General features: G+C 39.2%; 1 protein-coding gene across 3 annotated transcripts in view; it reads right to left on the bottom strand.

The window, feature by feature from the left end:
- The window catches only part of GABRG2 (gamma-aminobutyric acid type A receptor subunit gamma2), a 137,683-nt gene that overhangs the window by 3,480 nt on the left and 111,199 nt on the right, over positions 1 to 23,004 (bottom strand). For all 3 annotated transcript variants that reach the window (XM_054691389.1, XM_054691390.1, XM_037500278.2), the window contains exons 7-8: positions 6,380 to 6,532; positions 2,253 to 2,458 (exon numbers count right to left, since the gene is read on the bottom strand). In XM_054691389.1, coding sequence (XP_054547364.1) covers positions 2,253 to 2,458; positions 6,380 to 6,532 — 359 coding nt within the window. The remainder of the gene's footprint in view (positions 1 to 2,252; positions 2,459 to 6,379; positions 6,533 to 23,004) is intronic.

Below are 23,004 nucleotides of genomic sequence, written 5' to 3'. Positions count from 1 at the left end.
TTCATAAAAAAAATAAAATACCATGTAAGCGTTAATAGTTAATTTTAGCAATTGCATGCAGTGAATTTCCATTCCAAAAACATTATACCTTGAAGGAAAACATCCGAAGAAGCTTTGGGTTTGTAGACAGAAAAGAGAATCGCATTTTTTTTAATCAAAAGAAGGGGAAAAAAGAAAGGAAAAAAAAGAGACAAAATAAGATAAATTAAAAATACATTTTGAAAAATAGTAAGTGAAATGAACTGAAATTATAAACACAGAAGGAAAATTCTTATAATAAAGTATATGCCTGAAGTTGAAAAATGGAATTCGGTGATTGCAAGTAAAATCCTCAATAAATTAATCCGCATTTATCTAGTGGCCACAACCAATGCTGCTCAGTTGTGAAGAAGCCTCCCGTGCCTAGTTTCCTGTCTAGAAATGCTGTTTTTATTTTCTAATTACCAAGGAAACCTTAATAGGTGAGTCTTGACATGAGCAACCAAAGGGCATATTAAATGAGAAAATAACATTTCAAGTTCCAGCCTCCCGTCTTGGGTGCTAGCTGAGTTCTCATAAATCACCTAATTGGCTTAGAGGGGGAAATAAATGCCATTCTCAGGTAACTTCTTTTCTTCAGTTTCTTTAACCCTTGTCCCTCTGCCTTTTCCTACCATCTTCATGACCCAGGCTCAAAAATCCTAATACTTCAGTTTCTAGAACAGAATCCACTCTGCAATGACACAACTGTTAGGGCGGAAAGGCTTCTGTCAAAGGACTCTTAACACCTGTCTGAAAGCCAGTCCTCACATCCCTGTTACTGCCAGCAGGTCATAACATTAGTGTCAATAGAGCCATCTTTTGGGGGGAGAAAATGAAATGGAAAGTAAAAGAAGGGGAGAAAACAGCAAGACAACAGGGAAAATAAAACAAGGATAGAGACAAGGGAAAGGCAGACAAGCCAGGGAAGAAAAGGTCTGCATGAAGCCAGTGAATATTTGGGACAGGAAAGAGAAACACTCTTATATTAACCATCACAAATAATGATGCTTTTTTTTTTCCCTTAGGGGAAATCGTGAACAGTAGTGGGCAATCACCCACTACCACAAATTATGCAGTCAAGTTTCCTATATGCGGGGAAATTTTGTAGAGGTGAGCCCCACCCTGGTCAGTAGATGTTCTTTTTACCTATTATAAAGTCCTGCATTCAAACACATGCCACTTGTAGCATTTCCCCTGAGTTCCTGGTGATACATCAGGATATAATCTAGAAGGAGCTAGATTCCCTCATTATAACTCAACACCCCAATCCCCACCCTGAAGTCCACAGGTCAGGTAGCTAGCCACTCTTCTGACTCTCGTGGCCCTTAGAGCAGAAGACCAGGAAAATGGTATAAATTCAGCAGGGTGCGGTAAACTCCATTGTCACAGTCATGGAAAGGAATGGATTTAACTTTCATAATGCTTCCTGTGATCTGGACACTGTGTTTAAGCTGGTTAAATGAGCAGCTACATGTTCTCAACATCCATAATTTAAAAAAATATATATATTTTTAGAGATTTACATTTGTGCCTCTTCATCTCTAAAGTTTGGTGGCAGGGTAGAGTCCTCCTACCTGATTCCAAATCACTGAAGCAATGCAGGCTGGTAACTGTATAAATCATTATCAGCCATCACCATCAAGTATTAAAGCCAAAGGTGCTTTGTAATACAGTTTACCTCCATTAACATATGTAATACTTATTTTATATGTGAAAAAATGAAGACAAAAGAAGGCTAATTAACTTGGCCAAACAATAGATGAGCCATTTCAGGTATATTTTGAGTATAAAACCAATAAAAGTCCTCTGTTCACAACGCAGCTATGAAGTTAATTATGAAGTTAACTATAAAAGTGTGGTGAACCTCATGGCATCCCAGAGAAAAGCCTTGGATGAAAAGTTTAATTTGAAACACACTACCTAATTTAAAGATATTAAAGGGGGCAGAAATATGAGCTGTGATGGAACCTAAAATAATAGCACCTAGAATGAATGCATTTCTAAGCCATGGTTACCCTCCCCATAAAATGGAGAGCAAGAATCTGATCAGGTCTCTCCCAAGTACCTAGCAAACACAATGAATCTATCAGGGCTTGGTCAAACTCACAAATTCTGCTGTTACCTTGGAGCCCAAAGTATTTAGCTGCAGAGAGGCTAAGCAGGACCAAACAAACAAAACCAGGTGGCCTTTCTGCAACATTTCAAAACTCCCAACAAGAAATGATACATACAGGGTTTTTCTTCTTTTTGTCTTTGTCCTTGCTGGGTTTCCGGTTGCTGACAAAGTAATGCAGGGTGCCATACTCCACCAGAGCAGAGAAGACAAAGATGAAACAAACTGATACAAAGAGATCCATCGCTGTGACATAGGACACCTTGGGGAGCGACTTCCGGGCGATGGTGCTAAGGGTGGTCATTGTCAGCACGGTGGTGATACCTGGGGAGAGGCAATATACAACAGGCCATGTGACTACATCAGTGGGAGGTAACTGAGTAACTACCTAAACTAGACTTGCCTTTGTGACTTTTGATAAGCAACCTTAGTACCAAGAAAGGAGGCGAAAGATGAGTCCACAAACATTCCCTCCTACCATGCATCTGCTATAGTGACAAGCCTGGGAGACATGTTGAGAAATAGACTGGACAGAGGCCCTGCCCTTATGAACCTCTGATGATACAGAATACTATGACTCAAGGATATAGAGATATGTGTAATTACAAGTCATGGTGAGAAAGAAATTAGTGCAGTGGAATGTTGAGGAAAGACCTCTTTGAGGAGATGTTTAAGTGTTAAAAATTAAAGGAAAGCAAATTTTTTTTTTTTTCACTATTTGCAGATTAAGTAAATTAAGGGAGGGTTTTGAGCAAGGCAAGCCTGGTCTGTTTTTGAACTTTTCAAATGCCTGAAATCTGGGGAGGGGAGGGTTATGACGGATACAATAGAAGTAAATCTTGCAAAGAAGGAAAAAAGCTTTTTTTTTTTTTTCCTTTTTCAGTGTGCACAGAGAAGCCATTGAGAGGCGCAAGAGGAGGCAAGAGAGGCATGTGTGAGTGACAAGTTTGATCAATGAATTCTTTAAAAGCTATTATAGGGTGGAAATAAGTATCTCAAAAGTAATATCATTACTAATATTTATTGAGAACTGCCATGGGAAGCACCCTGTAGGCGCTTCATGTGCATTCTCTATGAATTTTTATAGCAGTTGTTTCATTTTGGTTTCATACTTGAGGAAAAAAACTGGTTCTATGTCCAGCCATGAGTAAGAGCAGGGGTACACCATATTGTCATGGTAGAATGTTCTAGAAATGATCAAGTTTCTCATTAATAAATGGGGGAGGTTTATAGCTGAGAACCCCATAGGTTTTTCACTAAGGTTAAATAATACTCATATAGTGTCCATTTCTAGTAGTCTCACTGATAATAGAGAAGATAGATCTGGTTCTCAAACTTATAAAGCTTCATATAGGTTGTCTACATACTAATTAATGTATGTAATTCTTGATTGTCCTTAATTATAGCCCATACTTTTGTGTAGGAATTTAAAATCCAAGTTGGTATCTTGGGCTTTACTGAACATTCAGGCCTCAAGCCACACTTAACCTATGAAAAGTGAAAATGTCAATATTTATATAGTAGATGCCATAAGTTCACTTATGAACATCTGGCATGTCTGACATGTAAGATAAACACTACACCTAGTGAATTAGAAAGTTATTTTTTTTAGGCTACCTGGTAGTTCCCAGTCATGTACAAACAGAATCAAAGAATTGTTTCAGTAATAGCTTCATGTTTCTTACTGGAGCCACAGGTAAGAACAATGCAGACTGGACTAGTAGTTTTAACTGATCTACCAACCAACAAGATAGATTGATGTGATTTTTTAAGTCCAGTTTTTAGTAAGCAAAGAAAAGTCTGTTACCTGGGATAGATGAAAAATACCCAATCCTTTTATGCATTCCTGTAGTAAGCTCCGCGGGCACGTTACCACGCCTCACAGTGCTTGGATGAAAAATGCCAATTGGCATTTTCATTGTTTTACCCACTGTCATTATATTATGATTAACCAATATCACCTGATAATAGAGAAAATAGATCTGTATGCAAGTAGCATGAGTTTCTAGGTGACTGTTCCCCATGATCTTGGGCATCTGAGCTCGGGAAACAGTCTCTGAGTTGTGTGGGTCTGTGTGTCTCACTCATCAAACCACTTGGCTGTAACTGTTCTGTGGCAATGGACTTAAAAGCCCACAGGTATTTAAGGTCATCTGGTTTAACTTATGCTTTCATCACTGGAAAAGGTCACAGGACTCAAGGCAGTTTAGAGAAACTGGCTCAGCTCATTTCCCTACATTTGCCACAACTGGCCTTCCACAAGGTCTCATTGCCAGCAAATCTAGGTGTTATGAGCTTAGCTGCAGCTGCACTACCAACTGGCTGTGTGGCCTTGTGTAGGTCATTTAACCTTGTAGGTCCTCTGCTTTGTGGCTCTAAATAATATGATGAAAATGTGTATTAGCATCACAACTTTTACATGCATTTGTTGTGAAGGGGAGAAGACTTGGGGACTGTATTGAACATGCCTCACATAAACAGTCAACAAATAGAAGCCCCTACCTGCTCTTTGCTCAGGCACTTCCTCCGTCCTCAACCATCACTCACTTCCCTCGACCCCTGCTCCCACACCTGTCTCCTGCCAGTGGATACTCATTTACTGAGTGGTTGAAATGAGCTATCGATAGCCAGAGGAGGGGATCTGGCCAGCAGGAGTCTAGACTTCAGAAAGGAGAGGTGGATTTGAAACCTTTTCCTTAAAGTTTTTCTGGGATGGGTAGTTTAAAATGCACCCAAGCGTTTGTTCCATCCATTGTAAGGACACACATCAACTGGATGATCACTGAGGTACCAGCCCTGTGGCAGGAAGGGTGCTGGTAATGAGAGAGACATTTTCATCCCAATGTGAGGCAGGGATATGGTGCAGTCTGCTCCCAGTGCTGAAGAAGAGTCCTCAAGTAATATGCTCAACATATTTTGGGTTTGTTTCAGCATGTGGTGACAGCATAGTGTAAACAGGACTTGTAACATGAAGTACTGCATGTAACAGGAAAAAAAAAAACAAACTTTGAAACAGATGGGAGACTGAAATAGGTTTAGAAGAGGACAAATATGCAAATGATGTTTTTTCATCCAATAATTGCTTTAACCCTCAGTTTTCATGGCCTCATATAGATCATTTTCACAGAAAACGACAGTAGTTGCTAACATTTCTGAGGTCTTATGGGGTTCTGTATCGTTTAAAATGCCTTATTTGATCTAATAAAACCCTGTAAGTTGGGCAAAGAAAATGACATCTTTTTTACATGTAAGGGAACTGATTTTTAGAGCTAAAGGGCATTTCCAAAGTATTCTATACACGTGGGTGATGTCCAGATTGGCTGGACTTCAGAATCTTAAAATTCTTAACTACTACTGCATGACACTTCTTCACTAGTTGAAGAGTGAGCACAAGATGTGGTTCAAGTTCTTATAATGTGGTTTTATATTCCCCTTTTCAATAGCTTTTTTCTTAGATTCTTAGAAAAATTTTTCAGGGACCTGGGCTGCCATGTCCATATGAGTCTGTGGCTTTGTTACAATGTATGTGAGCCTTCTTCATGTGAGGAAAAAATTATAAAAATCAAAATTATGTATTACCATCTATAACAGATTACGCAAACTGGAAATAATCCTAAAACTAGGGAGAGGGGCTTCCAATATTTCATAGGTAATTGTGTTTTTCCAAGGAGATTGCTTACAGAGGCTCTTCCATGGCCCTTAGCGTGTGTGTATGTCTCCAGATGTCACCATGATAACTAGGCCTGCTGGAATTAAACAGCAGCAAGTGCTGAGCTGGGAAATGTGTGACAGTTGACTCTAAGAGGCAACCCTGGTTTTTAGGTTGGCCATATCTGTGGGCTTAATACTTTCACCTCTCTGAGTTCAAGCTACCAATGTCAGATTACTGAACGTAAGCTTGGCAAAGGATAAAGAGTCAGCTCTCGTAAGTGGGTGGGAGTGGTTCCAGCATCTACTGCCCAGGGATCAAAACAAAAATCTGTTGAAATTAGAAATTGGTTTCCCCCCCTAATTAATGTAACTATATTAAGAAAAGTTACTAAAGAAAGTTGAGTGAAGTAACTAAACAGAACTAGAAAACTTCAAACTATTTTTACTTTTGAGTATGTTAATTTTCTTTAAAATGAAACCAATGGCATTTCTATGTAATTGCTGACTGGACTTAAAAGCAAATCAATTTAGAAAAGGAATGCAGATTACTTGTATTGGGTACTTGGGTAATTCAGTAAAAGGAATATGTCTTACCTAAAGAAGTTCTGGCTGGAACAGCATCCTTATTGATCCAGAAAGACACCCAGGACAGGACAACAATGAGCGTACAGGGGATGTAGGTCTGGATGGTAAAGTATCCCATTCTTCTGCTCAGGTCAAAGTAGACAGACATAACCACATAATCTCCTGGAAGAGAACAGATGACAGCAGGGCTCCCCTTATCAAAAACTGCAACGCTTTTGAAAGTAAGCATATATTCAAGTCAGGTTCACACATTAAAACAGAGTTCTAAACCACCCCACACCTGTGAGAATGACCTATATCAGTAAGACCAGAAAAAGCAAATGTTGGTGAGGGACTGGAGAAAAAGAAACACTTGTGCACTGTTGCTGAGTGTATAGACTAGTCTACCTCTTTAAAAAAGAGTATGCAGATAAAAATATTGAAAGTAGATCTATATGATCCAGTAATTTCACGCTTTGGTATTTATCCAAAGAATGCAAAAACTCTAAAGGGACAAAAGTTCTCTATGTTAATTGCAATACTATTTAAAACCCCAAGTTATGGGAACAACCTAAGTGTCTGAAAACAAATGAATGGAGATATAATAGATATGTACAATGGAGTATTATGCTGCTGTAAAAAATGCTAAACCATTGGCATTGTAACAAAGGAATAAACAAAAGCAAAGTAAAACAAACCTTTGTAATCTGACAGCAGAACTGAGGCTTCCAGAAAGGGCAGGTGAATAGGGGGTGGGATGGCAGCAAAGCAATAAGGACTATAGTAGACTATAGCGGAAGATAATTGGTGCTTTGGTGGTGGGTGTGGAGTGATAACATCCATTTTTAGGGGTAAACCCACACCCTTAAAACATAGAATTTTGTACTCAATGTTACCTCATAAATAATATAAAAATAATAAGTAAAATTCCATGTCCTTCATTATATATGATTTCAACTGAACTTTAGCACCTTTTAATAACTGAAATTAGAAAATATACTTTGGAGACATATGCTAGTTATTATATGTTATCTTTATACTCTTAGAGAACATCACTTTCAAAGATTGTGTCTGCTCTCACAATGTTAGTTGAACACGAGACCACTTTTGAAATGTTGCTGCTTTTTTTTCTTTACTAAATTATAATTTGTTCTAAAAGGCATGGATAATGAAATCCAAATCATGTGTTTTAATTTAATCATTTAGCTTCCTGCCTGTTTCACTATTTACTTGGCTGATTTAGATCTGATTTGAAAATAATATACTTTAGAAGCTGCATGCAGAGAAGAATGACTGAACCGGGTAAATTGTATATTACTGCTCAGTCCAGTTCCTTTCTGCCCTCAGGCTTCCCTCCGTATCCTCTCTCAAGCTGCTGAGACAGAAAATCCTTCGTGGGCTACTCCTGGAGGGATTAATGATGCCCCCGTAGCCCTGTAGTATTTCCTAAATGGGGTTATGAATACCTACTAGCACTGTCTTTTAGTTGCTTTGTCTAAGTCAAGACTGGGTAAGGCAGTGACTGTGACCCACACACTAAATGGGGAATTAGGCTTCCATGGCAATATATGCTCCTGCTCTGAGATCAATAAGTAGCAATTATGGAGCAATTATCCCTGAAAACTTAAAGTAGGAATTTCTTAATGATAAGAACTAGATTTTGGCTAGCTGCCTAAGATTATGCTCATTCTGAACATAAGCTATTTAAAATCACAGCATTTTATAAATTAGTTTGGTCTTTGCTTGTTATGATTTAGATGTAATAGATACAGGCTATAAAGAATAAAGTCATTTAATTTGCAATGATCTCTTTTAATTTCTATATTTTCCTTTCTTGTTTCTTTGATCAGAATGCCAGAGGCAAATGAAAGTTTTCTGCATATTTTAAATGAAACTTTAGATTTATTTAAAATATTTTAATTTGTAGGCAATTTTACTAAAGCTCTTAACTCCTTATGATGTAAGTGAATGAGAAGCTATGCTTTGGATTAATGATCTGACTCTTGTAAAGGTGAACTTTAACTTTGCCTCAAGTAACAAGGTAATTATCTCAACTCAATTTTCCACTTCCCTTTAGGTCAGAATCTAAACTTGCACAGCCTATTTATCTATCAATTTCTATTTTAAGGTAATAGCTTCTGAGCATCTTTCATCTTTGCCAGCAAATCCAAAGCTTTTCTTCCACTAGATTATAATTCAAACCTTGGAAAGGGTCATTTAAAAGCAAAGCTGCTTCATAGTGACAGCCTGATGCCTGTCTTATCTCTAAAGCCACATCACTGTTTGTATTTTTTAAAAACTCCTGGGCCGAGGAGCCTATAAAATCAAAACCCCTTAAAGTGCCGCGTCAGTGGTTCCTCGTGCCCAAAGGGTTTAAATGCCAACCACATCAAAGATGTTTTCCAGCCACTTCATATCTATTCTGTTGATTTATCCTAACATATGATTTTTAAAGTCATAGTATCGTATAAATTAGGTTGGTCCTTGTTTTTGTCCTCATTTAGGATACTTTATATACAAGCTAAAATTGAAGTAAAATAAGTGATTTGAATAATACCCATTAATGTCGATATATTTCTTGTGAATTTATATCACATTTTAGGCAGAGCCACAAATGTGAATGGATAGTGAAGTCCAATTACATTTTTTTTTTTAGCTTGTGGTGTTAACCTTGTTAAAGCTTTAAAACTGAGACTCTCTTAGGGTATTCACACTCTTATTTCAAACATGGAACATGGAAACTCAAAAACTTAGGGAAGACTGCCTTCCCTTCTGCTAAATAGCTAAAATAAAAATATTTTCTGGTTACCAGTCACAAGGGCCTATTATGTACAGATACTAGACTGAATAGTTTGTATATATTGCTTTTAAACCTCATAGACACTCTGTCGGGATGGTGAGTAAACAGGCTTTTCTTTATTCCTCTTCTGATTCTTACTCCAGTGAAATATAGTTGAATGGAGCAGACATTTTTCTAACAGGTTAACTCTGAAGGCATAATTTGTGTTAATACTCTTTACATTCCTTCCTCTAGACTCTTTTTCATATTTAATCACTATTGTGCAGAAAGCACTGTATTAAAGTGGAAATTAAGAACTATGGAATCTCACATAAATTAAAGGGATTGAACGAGAACAATTTTTTTTTCTCTGGCTACAACTCACAGAAAGAGGTGCTGGGACATTGCATTAGCTCTCTCTTCATAATGCCTCATTAAACACTTGAAATGAGGCATGATTTTCTGAGGGGGATTTTGACCACAGGCAGGCAAGCTATTTGTTGGTTGCAGTTTAATTTGGGGAAATTGTTTTCTGAAATTAGATCTGTTCCTCACTAACATGCCAAATAAATTTAAGATGGACTGAAAATCCAAATTAAAGCATGAGTATAAATATTACACAAGGAGAAAATAGAGGAGAATGTAATCTTGGAAAGGATGTATCAAGTAAAACTTAGAACTTTCATATTATAAAGAATGCTTCAGATGATTTTAAAAGGCAAGCTATCACACTTGAGTAAGATTTCCAAAATAAGTAAGAACTCAAAGGCTGAAAAAGGAAATCTGAATTTTTAACTAGGCTACACAATCTGAGCAAATCATGGACAATAAATATCTGAAAAGATTCTCAAGTTTAGTAGTGATCAGTGAAATACAAAGGAAAGTCATAGTATTTTATATTTATCCTAAAAGATTAGGGGGAAAATAAACTGATAGATGGTTTCCAGAACTAACAAGACATGACAAAGAGCAGCGCTGCACTCCCCTGGAGGCAATATAAACTGATGTCAACTTTTCAGAAGGTAATATGCAAGTACATGAAACACATACTGTACTCTCTGGTTTCTAGGATTAATACGAGTTTTAAACATTGCTTTTCAATTGGCACCAAGTTTTTCTGAGGTTTGCTGTGTGCACAAAGGAATGAGGACACTACCCAGACCATGGGTAGAGACCAGTCCCTAAGTTTAGGAGTCCAGAGCATGGCGAAGGAGAAAAGATGCTTAAATATAATCAGTCACTAACTGCTCTGAGTTCCATCCCCAGTCTTTCTGGACCCATCACTGCCCAATATTCTCAGTGGTGCTTTTAAGGAGTGGCTCTCCTTAGCCATGATGGATTTACTCCAGCACCTAGGCCCTTCGAGGTCAGGAAAGGGAAAACACACACCTACTCTGCAGAACTGAGACAGAAGGGTCCTGGGGTAAGGACAGGATAGGTCTCAACACATTTTTACTATTACCACGGGTTGGTATACAAAAGATTAAAAACTTGATGACTCTTGGATTTGCTGTAGAAACTTGCTTTCATAAATGTTCTTGACTTTTTTTTTTTTTTTTTTTTTTTTTGCCATTTTTGAGCAATCCACAACTTACCAAGTTGGCCGCTATGTGAAAAGGGAGTTATAGACCCAGAAGAGAGTGACAGACCTTGAGACCAGACTGGTTCACACTGGAGCTGCAAGCACAGGGCTCACCTTGGACATGGCCACGAGCCCCGCATGACCCCCACGCTGCAGCTCATCAGTGCTCACAACTAGCAACAACTGGACGTTAGCCAAGTCCACTCCTTGTTTTCTCAGCCAATAAAGTTTAATTCCCTTTTTCTCAAACTCCAGTCCTAAAATCACATCTATCCCCAGCCCCCAAGCTTCCCAAGAGTCTCTCTCTCATGTCCTGAGAGATCTCCAGAGTTCTCTTTCCTTTCTATTTTGCTAATCAATAAATACAGACGCCTGCCTGCCTGCCTCTCCACTGTCTGTGCAGACCTCTTTTCAATCTTGACCAGAGTCTCAAGAGCAGGACACCTAGGTTTATCCCTCCAACACCCAGCAGGTGGAGCAGTGAACAACAGCTGGTTCACCCCATTTATGTGCCTGTGTAGTTAGGGGTGGGATTGGGACTGGACCCTCTCCCTTGTTCGGTGACAGTTGTGCCATCAAGAAGTCAGACTAGGAGAGACCTGTAAACAGTATCAAAACTCAGTAGCATTAGAGCTCTGGGAAACATTGGCCTGCGGATTTATCTTCCACACCTGATTAGATGATGTTTCTGGCAAGCATATTTCTCAAAGTTCTCATCTAATGATACCAGTCTTCACAATCCTTAAAGAGATCCATGCTCCTTCAAAGTAAAAGCAAGCTCCTTAGCACCTGCCCCCGCCCGCACACCCCACACCCACACACTCCATTTGGTGACCAGACCTTTGCTAATGCTGTGGTCATACGTCAAAGTTAAAATTGAATGAAAAATTTAAATCCCTTTACTCAGTGGGTCAAGCCACATTTTAAGTGCTCAAGAGCTATATGTAGCTGGTGGTCACTGTGCTGTTAAGGTAGAGATTATAGAGAAGTCACTTCCTCAGGGAAAGCTTAATCCAACAATGTTGGATTAAATGCTTTCTACTCATGCCTTTCCCTTCCATTGTTTCAGTATAGGAGCCATACTGCTTCAAATGGATTCTTGTCCATTTACCCTGACCCATCCTCACCAGTCCAGCCACATCTTGCACCATTTTATGATCTCAATTCTACATCCACCCAGCCTGATTTGCTTTCTGCACTCCCAAGGGGTTCTGCTCATTCTTTTGTCCCCATTTGCCATATGTTGACCCAACTTCTGGCCTATTCTCTGCTTTTCTCACACACACACATCACACTTCCAATCCCTTCCAGAATCACCTGCTGATACCAGGACACATTAAAATTCTTCAGTTTGTCATGTAAGACTTCTCTGTCCTCACCTTAAATAGAACTCCTCCACATTCCAACTGCAGTTCTTGCAGTCCCTGAGATGCCTCCTGCTACCCACTTGCCTTTGGATTTTCCCCAAGCTGATTCCTTTGGCTGAAAGCCTAATGTCCCCATCGTCAGAGAAGCTCCTATTAGATCAAGTGTCTTTATGGTACCATATGGCTACCAGTATAGATCTCTCCACAGTGGAAAGGATATGATGGATGTGGATATTGGATTACATTTTCTACTATATATAATTAGCACATGAGTTCAATGAGAGAGATAGCTATACCTATTTTACTCATTTTACACTCAGCATATACTATAGTGCTTGGTGCATCGGAGTTCCACAATTATTTGTTAAATGGATAAATGCTGTAGCTGATAAAGCCATGAAGAAAATCCCAGGTGAACCATACACTCACAGCATTAAGAACAGAGAACAGAGATCAAGATGGGCTTTTAAAATAGTAAATTTTACTTTAGAAATTATTGCTTCTGGGAATATTTTTGCTGGGTACCTAGCTGAACTTAACCCCCTGAGATGTGGATATAAGGTCACAGTAAACTATTAGCAATCTGAACTGCTTGCCAAAAAGAAAAAAAAAATGTGAGGGGTGAATATGGGGAAATATAGAATACTGGGGAGAGGGGGGTGGGATGGTATATTTGACCACTGGATTAGAATCCCCTGTTCACCTTAAACAGGAACTGATTATGATAACTGAAAATAACAACAAAAGTTCTAATTACAAAGTGATGTTAAAATGACATTACCAACCACCGAGGGTTTTTTTTTTTTTTTTAAGATTTATTTATTTTATATAAGAACTGAGGTACAGGCCAGAGTCATGGGATGGTGAAAGGATTCACCAGAGACAGAGCAGGGAGCAGAACAGGTAGACAGACGGAAAACAATGCTGAGGGAAGCAGTGGGCAAGACAGGAGAGGTCTGCTGCGCCATGTGGGTATCTCCCTGGCTGGCTGGGAATTGAACCCACACTGCTGAGTCTGCGGACAGCATCACAGCGCTGCACTCAAACTGCTGAGCCACCAGGGAGGCCCCAACCACCGAGTTTTAAAAATAATTAAAAAAAGAGGGCCTCCCCTGGTGGCATAGGCAGTTGAGTGCAGCAATTTGAAGCTGTCTGCAGCCTCTGCAGTGCTGGTTTGATCCCAGCCAGCCGGCGAGGGTCCCACATGGCACTCATCGCAGCTGCTGCTCCCCTCAACAATGTATTTCATCAGTCTGGCTGTTCTGTTTGTTCTGTTCCCTGCTCTGTCTCTGGTGAATCCTCTCATCCTCCTGTGAATCTGGCCTGTACCCTATTTCTTGTATAAATAAATCTTTTTTTTTAAATAAATTTTATTTTTATATTCCCCATACAATTGCAACCCCCTTATTTTGACCCCAATCACTCCCCTCCCAGCACCCCGTCCCCCATAGAGTGTCTCTGGTTCATATTTTTTTGTTGATTTTGATTTTCACTTTCTTATAGTTATTCATTTTCCTGGTCCCTTATTTAAGTTTTCTAGATTCCTGCTATAAGTGAGACCATCCGGTATTTTTTTTTTTTTTCTTTCTGGCTTATTTTGCTGAGCATGATCACTTCCAGCGCCATCCATGTTGCTGCAAATTGCAAGTGTTTATCTTTTTTGAATGCTGAGTAATATTCCATGATGCATATGTACCACATCTTCTTGATCCAGTCATCTATTTTTGGGCATTTGGGTTGTTTCCAAAGCTTAGCTATTGTAAACAGTGCTGCTATAAACATAGGGGTGCAGGTGCTCTTTGGAATGGATGTTTCTGTGTCCTTTGGGTAAATACCTAGGAGTGGAATTGCTGGATCATATGGAAACTCTATGTTTAGTAGGTCCAGAAATCTCCACACAGCTCTCCATAGTGGTTGGACCAGTTTGCACTCCCACCAACAGTGCAGGAGAGTTCCCTTTTCTCCACATCCTCACCAACATTTGTTGTTGCTAGTTTTTTTAATATGTGCCATTCTCACTTGGGAATAAATCTAACAAAAGAGGTAAAGGACCGATACAAAGAAAACTATAAAACACTGTTAAAAGAAATAGAAGAAGACACAAAGAAATGGAAAGACATCCCCTGCTCATGGATTGGAACAATAAACATTATTAAAATGGCCATCCTACCAAAAGCAATATACAGATTCAATGCTATTCCAATCAAAATTTCAATGTCATTCTTCAAAGAAATAGAACAATTATTGGTGAAATTCATATGGAATCACCAAAAACCCCGAACAGCCAAAGCTCTCCTGAAAAAAAAAGAAGGGAATGGAGGCATCACACTCCCAGACTTCAAACTATACTACAAAGCCATAATCATCAAAACTGCATGGTATTGGAACAAAACAGACACACAGACCAATGGAATCGAATAGAAAATCAGAAATAAACCCACAGATTTATGGTCAACTAATCTTTGACAAAGGAGCAAAGAATATGCATTGTATAAATAAATCTTAAAAAGAAAAAGGAAAAAAAGAAAGAAAAGAAAAGGAGTAAGGACAATCAGCTCCATCAGAGTTATCACATTATGCTTATTAAAAAATCGATTAGTGATTTGAGCCTCTTGGCCAGATCCAATTAGTGAGAGAAGAGAACAAAGGGGCTTGGCCACTAAACAGAACTCACTGTCTTCCAAGTTAACTCTCATAGGTGTGTTTTTCATTTCAAAAACTCACCACTTCTATTTCATCTGTTGTTTATGCTCATAGGTTGAAGGTGAAAGAACAAAGAAGTGGGTGGGGAAAATAAAATGCAATGTGTAATTTGTCCTTTCATTTTTTTTCCAGGCCAAAGCTAGCTTTTAAAGATGCCCTCTAATTTCTCCACTGAGAAGAAAGCACAGAATTGTGGAGAGGGGCTGCTGCAAGTTACGGATACGATTCCCTAGGCGCAGAACTTGAAGTCAGATTTCTTTTAAGGGTGACTTGTTGAGGGTTAGTTGTCAGGAAAGCAGGGGTGTGGGGTGGAAATACTAAGCATGGGTTTGTGCAAGGAGAGGCTCCAGGAGGTCCAGGAATAAACTACAACCCCATTGGTGCCACCATGAAGCAAGAGCAGCAGACTTGGGCACTCTGCATGCTGAAAGGGGGATGGTCTTGATTTCCCAGCTGCAAGGCTCTGTTTTGGTCAAAGGCTGTTCTCCAGAGAAGGAAGTAGTGGTGGGCTGTTAACACCTGGCAAGGGGAGTCATTGCCCCAGCTCAGAGAAGGTGATGGGAAGGTGAGTCATGGACAAATGAATAATGTCCATTACGAGGACTTCAATGTCAGACTGGCTGGGTTCAACAATCCTGGCACTGCCTCTAACTGGTTATGTGATTTGGAGCAAGTTCCTTCACACTGGCTCTCAACTTCCTAGTCTGTAAAGTTGGAATAAAAACAGAACTCACCTCATTGGGTTATTGTGAAGCTAAAGAGAATTGTGCTTGGTATAACCCCTGGCACAATGTTAAAAGTCCATGAATGTCTGTTATCATTACAGAGGAGCCTAGTCTATGTCATGTATTTAACACTATTCCAGCACAGGTAAGCACAGAGGAGACATTACTAAGTGTTCAAAAGAGAACTAAATAAAGTGAAGAAAGATCTTAAAATTTATCCATATCAACCAGTTCTGTTCTCAAAAGCAAGCAATTAAGACCCATGGAAGAAGCTGGGTATTTTATCCTGGGACACAGAGTGACCTAGTTACACAGCTAAGACTCTTGCCTCCCAAACCAGTACTCTCTCTGTAGCAAACAGACTATTTACTTTGAGCCAGTAGTTAGGACCACGGGGTTAAAGTTAAAAAAAAAAAAAAAAAAAACACAAAGTGTAATAATTAATGAATGCATTTAGTATAGAAAACTGGTTGGGACAACTGGGAGCTCCAAACACAAAGCGAACAATTCCTTCCATTTGCTCTTGAACCTTATATGGTAGATGGATTATCTTTGGAGACTCATTTGTCTAGAATTGCTGCCTGTCTGACTCTACAACCATACTAGAATTTTCCTCTTGGAGATGGCCTTAGATGAAAGGACACTCAATATTCTCAAAACCTTCAGAAATTAGTGGTTTTCTCCAGGTTTACATAGTGAACCCAGGTATTTGCTAATATCCCAGTTCTCTGTGCTCCTTTACTAGAAAATTATTTTTTATTAGTTTAATAGCTTCTCTTCTTCACCTAAAAATGCTACCACAGATTCTTAGCCGAAAGAAGTCTTTCTTAATTATTCTGCGCCCGTCATCAAATTCCAACAATGAAGCAAATAAGTTTACTTTGGGATTTACAGAAATAAAGCAGCTCTGATCCAGAAATCAAAAGCTGGAGATAGAAAGGAATGAACTTGCCATTTTGATCCATCTAAAGGGAATGCAATTTCCCAACATAATTAAATCTAACTCCTACAAACATCTGACTAGACACTAACACATGTTTTACATAAGTGCAGAATGGTTTATGGAAGCAGGGAATATAGAGAATCAGTCCCAGGATTCAACTATCAGTGATGACATTAACAAGGTGCAGAGACTTGGACAAGTTGCTAGAATTCTCCCTGCAAAATAGGGATAATTATACTTACTGCTAAGGCTGTTGTGAAAATCACATTTGCTGATGATAGGAGAAGTATCTTGTGGTCTTTTAGACACAATGTATAGGTGAGCTGGTACTTGCAGCTTCCTAGGGACACTTGTTTCATGAAATAGTTTCTATAACATTGGTTGGTGAGCTTACTGAATGAACTTTTCCCTTAACTTCTGTTAAAATGCTACCTGTAACCTTGAGGAATAATAAGGCATCCACTCTTGTTCTTGTTTCTATGAACAGTAACATTATTAACACCGTTATTTTAAAATAGCTCACAGATTTGTGTCACTAAAATTATATGTTATCTACTAACATGGACTCTAAAGTGCAGGCTCATTATATGTCAGCATGGTTTGACACAGGTGACAGAAGTAAATGTCAGAAGAGAGATGCTTTTGAAGAGCACATATGATGGTATAGCTGTGTCTGTTCCTGTCAACTTCGATAAGGAAGCAAGTCTGACTTAATAGAGGTATCAGTGGAAACTGTGAGAAAGACAGTTGTCATTTGCCTCCTGTCAACCATAGGCAAGTGCTGGCTGAGGAAGAACTTCATGCTCCTTGTAATTAGAGGCTGGAACTGATGTGTCACAGTTGTAATTTCAGGGCCACAGAAAATGGGTCAATATGTTAGACACTGCCATTCTGGCCTACACATGATGAGGCTGCACATACAAAGGAGAAGAGCAGAGATCTTATTTGTGACCTGCAGAAAGAAGAAAGATTTCCTAATAGAAAAAGGCTCGAGGCACAGGTCTGCATTTGCAGGTCTGTTCAGCCAAGGGTAACCACCTCTCCCTCTTCCCTCATTTTTTCCCCAACCTATTAAATTTCCACCCTTTCAGAAGTACTGGGGAGAAAAGTTTCTGCTCTAACCTCACTTTATTTGTTCAACCTGATTGGTGAAATTGGGACATTTGTTTCCTTACTGGATGGGCCTAATCATTTATTGCATCTGTTCTTCATTTGATAAATTCTCCTGAGTCAAGACATTCACTAATTTTTTTGGAGATTAACCTAGAGTTACATCACATTCTCCCAAGTTTTCAAGCAGCTATTCTAAGCCTCTATGATGGTCTTAAACACTCACCTCTCCTTTGAGTTGCTTAAAATCAAAGCTTAGATTTTGATGAGGAATGGTAAGAATCCCAACTGTGACCACAAACTTATATTCCAGACCAGTGCCACCAACAACCGACATGACATTTGAACTCTCACTTTGGAATTTATGAATGTAGCTCACAAACAGTTCCAAAATCAGGAGAGACATGAGGCAAACTCAGGCAATAAGGGAAATGTTAATAACGATCAGACCTCAAAACCAGAAACCTCTCCTAGAGAAATTGGCATGTTAGTAGAAATACATTAGTGTCCTGTTGTTTTCACTCTTTTGATGGGCCTGGCATGACATTGCATTGGAAGCCAGGCCTGATTAATCTCACCCGGGCACTGACATTTTCTTAAAGAAAGGACTCCACAGAGTTTGAGAAACCCAATGTTATCAGAATACCAAGCATTCTTAAAATGGTCTTGAAAGCACCTCAAAAAATGACACTCAAGTTCATGCAGCTGCAGCAATGCTGCAAAAGGTCAAATCACAAAATGTTCCCCACATGTCAAATCACCCCTGGGAATACATTGCAAAATTAGAGGTTTACAGACTTCACCTCACTTGCTGTTTGCTCTGTGCCCAAGTACTCAATTTTAAAATGTTTTATGTTGAGCCCTCTCTCCTATACCCCCAAAACTCTCACCCAGGAAGGTTTGCATTTTGTGATATGCAAAGTTTTTAAAGCTGTCTATTGATAATCATTTATTAAAAAAAATGAGCTACAAAAAATTCTCTACATTATAACAGAAACAACATAGCATTAGTTCTTCAAAGCTCAGCTTCTCTAAATAGGGAAATTTTATGCTTTGATGGGAAAAGCACTGGACTATGGGTCAGCAGACCTGGGTCTAATCCATATGACCTTGGATGAACCCCTTCTCCTTTCTGGTTCTCTTTTTGTCTCCTTTGTAAAACATGCTAATTTAATAAAATACTGGATCTTGTGGAAACCCTATGTAAAATGTTAAATATTACTTTAACATTAAGAATTATCAGTGATCCTCTTTAAATCTGTATATTTGAAGCATAGGTCCAAAGTTCACTAATGGGAGTTCTAAAGTTTACAAATATAAAGACATGAGACATTTGGAAAATACTGAAAACAGGTTATGTCTTAGTTTGACATTCATTCATTGTATAACCATGAACAGGTTACTTAACCTCTTTGGTCTCCATTTCCCCACATGGAGAAGTGGAAATAATCTTCATCCCTACCTCACAGAGTTGTGATGAGGGCTAAGTGAAATGATTCTCCCATAGAGTGTTTAGAACACAGACTGAGGCATACCAAGTGCTAAATAAATGTTCCTGAATGTCATTACCATCTTGCACCTTTCCTAGTATTTTCACATAACTCAGAGCTTCTCATGACCTTGAGAATCTAACTATATATCAGAGCCGTTCACTTTGATTTGCATTTACATTATATATCAAGTTTCTCCACCCATCAGGAAGTCAGAAGCTCTGTCCCATTCTTTCTTCCTCTGATTTTAAACCTCAAGATTCTAGTGCATGGATGCTGCTTCTCTTATATTGTAATGGCCACTGGGGGTCAAAGACAAGAGAGCAGAACCATCCATCCTCTCCTTGATTTGTCAAGACTGTTAGAAACATGAGGACTTTAGAAGGTCACTATACAGGCAGGACACAAGACACCTCCCAACTGGAGGGCAGCTGGCCTTGGGATGTGTGTGCACCCTTTGCAGACCCAGTAGTCACCGCAGTGTTGGAAAGATAACATCTGTCCTGCCTCAACTCTACTGCTAGGCACAGATACCTTCTTTCATCCATCCCAAAATCCTTGATGTGACTTAATTGTGTAATAAAGGGAAATAAAATGAAGTGTTAGGACAGAAATGTAACCCATATATGCTTTCAGATTATATTTGGGCTTCAGTACTTAAGTAATCTTTAATTTTAATGTATATGTCAAAGAATAGATTCTAGCATCCATTGTTGGCCACACTGGGGAAGGGGAAAGTATTGTCTCTTTCATGTTATAAAGGACAATCTAGATCAGGGGGTTGAGACCCAGCATTCTCTGTACATAGGGAAGATGAGAACTGTATTTTTGAGCAAAATGGGTTTCTGAGCACAACTGTGCTGGGCAAAGAGTCATGTGAACCAAGGTATGTTGGCATCTGCCTCATCTAGGGCTTTGGCTATTGCAGGATTGCTATAGGAGATTATCAAAGGCCCACCAACTCCTCTTATTTTTTTTTTTTTAATTGGCACTTGCTTTATTTTCACAGATGGTGTTCTGTGTCTAATCAGCATCAAGAACAATGGTGCAAAGTTCTGTTCAACAAAACAGAAGCTGTCACTGGCCTGACTACATAGGGACTTTTCAGGGCTTTCTCTGCTGAATTAAAATTTTGATTTCATCCTGCAGTGTCAGAGCTGAAGGGGAATTTAGAAATCTAGCTGTTTTCTTCATTTTACAAATGACTAAATGGAGCTTGGAGGACGGGCTTGCCCAAGGTCACTGCTCACAGCACAGAACCTTCCCTGGAAGCCAGTTATCTCAGTTTACCCCTGAGTGCTTTTTTATTTCCATTAATACCGCCATTTAGATAACTAAAGTATGAGTTGTACATTTGAACTATGCTTTTATGCATTAAATTTTAAACTAGATTTTCTCCCTTCTTTCACATATGTGAGTTCCTTTCTGTGACGTAACAACTACTTTTGTGATTCACACACAAAAAAAAAAGAAGAAATAGTAACAATCCTTAAGTTAAAGATGTCTGTCATAAGTCATTACTAATATAAAAATTCTGTAAATTCTAACATGACTCGAAGAGTTAGTTCAGTCTGATTTGTAGGCTTGGTTGTATGTGACCCCTTCTTTTTTCCTCTCTATTCCACATATAAATGAATATTTCTTAATTTTATTTATTTTACATTTAAAAGGACATTATTTATTAGGAAAAGAAGGAAAAAGAGGGGCACCTGCATAGTCACAGTGGGTAGGAGAGCTGCCTAGTTCTCCATTTTAAAGAGCTCTGCTATTTGCTAACACACCACTATGTGTGCAGCATTGAGGCAAAAGCTTCTCGATCGATGATCAGGAGAGATTTCTCTAGGAGGATGTGATGTGGACATTAGTGAATGTGCATCCTACTTGGGAGCTGATAATGAACAAAGGAATATCACTTTCTTCCTTTCCATAGCCTGCCCTGCAGAGGGGGGAGAAATCTTACTCTTTCTTCTCAAGCAGCTTCTATAGGATGTGCACACTGTACAGTTTATTAGCAGTAACATACAGCATCTTCACTTCAACCAATTCCTCAATGACATATTGGATTTTGTGGCATGGCAGTAACAATGGGAAATGTTTGTGAAAACTATTTCGCTTGCCCTAGGACATTACAGAATTGAAAAGAACTGTGTTAAGTTGCTTTAAGTTCAACATTAGTATCTTTAATCTTTTCAGCAGTGGGGAAGATACTCTTGGTGATGTTGCAAGACTTGTATTCTGAAGAAAGTGGACTCCTCTCTCATCTGCCATATGTATGTCAGGTTTTTTTTTAAATATTTATTTATCACTGGGTATAGTCAGAAGCACGGGGGGGGGGTGAGAGAATTCTCCAGAGCCAGAGCGGGGAACAGAACAGGCAGACTGACGAAATACACTGCTGAGGGGAGCAGCGGGCAGCTTCACAGCCCAGTGCTCAACCACTGAGCCACCAGGGGAGGCCCTGTATGTCAGTTTTTGTAGACTCTAATCTCAATTTCTAGTCTACCCCAATGTCAAATGCACCAACTTTACATGTAGCTCATCTTTCATAAAGAAAGATAAATCATAGGACATAAAAATTCCCATAAAATTCATTATTTTTCTTATAGTTTGGCCATTGTTATTAAGAAAAGACACTGATAGATAACACATGGACTATGAACAGACTTGTTTTGTCCCTAGTTCTAAAATCATTTGTTTAAATCACTGTCACTTTGGAGTAAGTCAATATAAATTAACAGGAAAAGAGAAAGTATGCAGTTTAGATTACTTAGAATTAGAAGGAATCTCAAGGATCAACTAATCCAGCTGTAATTAAAGCTCAAAAAGCGAAAAACATACACCCAGGGCGACACAATTGGAACAGCACCAGGATATGGAATTCCAGTGGTTTGATTCTTAATTTGAAGTTTTGTTTTTTTTTTTTTCATAGCTACTTTCCTCTCAAACTACTGTGTAGATTTTTGGACCATACAATGAAATAACTATAACCAGAGAAATATGCAATGTTAGATATCAACTTGCTCACTTCTTCCATCTTAGAAATGAGGAAATAGAGGCCCTAAGAGTGGTCCCTCAGTCCCCAACCTCCCTCCTAGAGAACAGGAAGCTATCGCTGCTCCTCTGCTGTCAGTTACTAGGTGTGGTGTGGCAGATGTGGTGGAGGGAGGAGCAGGGACAGAGGAGCTTGGCATTGGGTAAAATTGATTATGTGCCTGCTGACAGCTGAGCTTAGAGAACAGCATTTTGTAAGTACTGATGTTTCCTTTCTATAATATCTTGAGAAGGAAAGCCAGGGACATTTGTAGCATTGTATCTTGAAGAGCTGTGGCATGCTGTTATGTAATACAAACCTAGACAAGGGAAGGAATATGAGCAAATAGTTTCAGCACATGCAGTCAACTGCCCTCTCGGGAGAGACCAAACAGGTCTCTCTGTCTCTGAGAGTACTGCTGAACGGAGACTGAATGATCCACACAAGAATCTGAGCTGAAATCAATATACCTCCTCATAGTAGCTCAGCCGGTAAGAGAAACTCAGGAGTGCAAAGCAGAAGAGAACTTATTTGGGCAAGTAGCCCACATCTATTGCCCAGGAAAGGAAGAGCATTCAGGAAATTGGACAGCACTGACATGAAAACAGGCTTTTTGCCTTTTTCTGGCTAAACTCTGAAGATCTAAGCAAAAGCACATACCTGATATTCTATCTCATGGTTTCCATTTCTAATTCATTCCCTCTTGATATTAACTAACTCTTTTGACCAAAGGTCTCCTTTCTACCCTCTTCCTCACTGAATACCATGCCGCTGACAGACCATTGTATGCCTAAACAACACTCTGTGCTCTTGACATGGTTATGCAGTAGAAATGTACATCTGGGTCTGCACACTGATGCTAGTGTGCCCTGGCTGTAAAACAACAAGCCCAGTACTTGGACCCCTGGACTGTTTCTCCATATGG

This window comes from Talpa occidentalis, unplaced genomic scaffold (assembly GCF_014898055.3).
Source record: "Talpa occidentalis isolate TD23 unplaced genomic scaffold, MPIMG_talOcc4v2.1 talOcc4.9, whole genome shotgun sequence".
NCBI classification, from domain to species: domain Eukaryota; kingdom Metazoa; phylum Chordata; class Mammalia; order Eulipotyphla; family Talpidae; genus Talpa; species Talpa occidentalis.
Note: the sequence above shows the minus strand (reverse complement) of the source record. Positions and strands in the feature narration are given on the sequence as shown.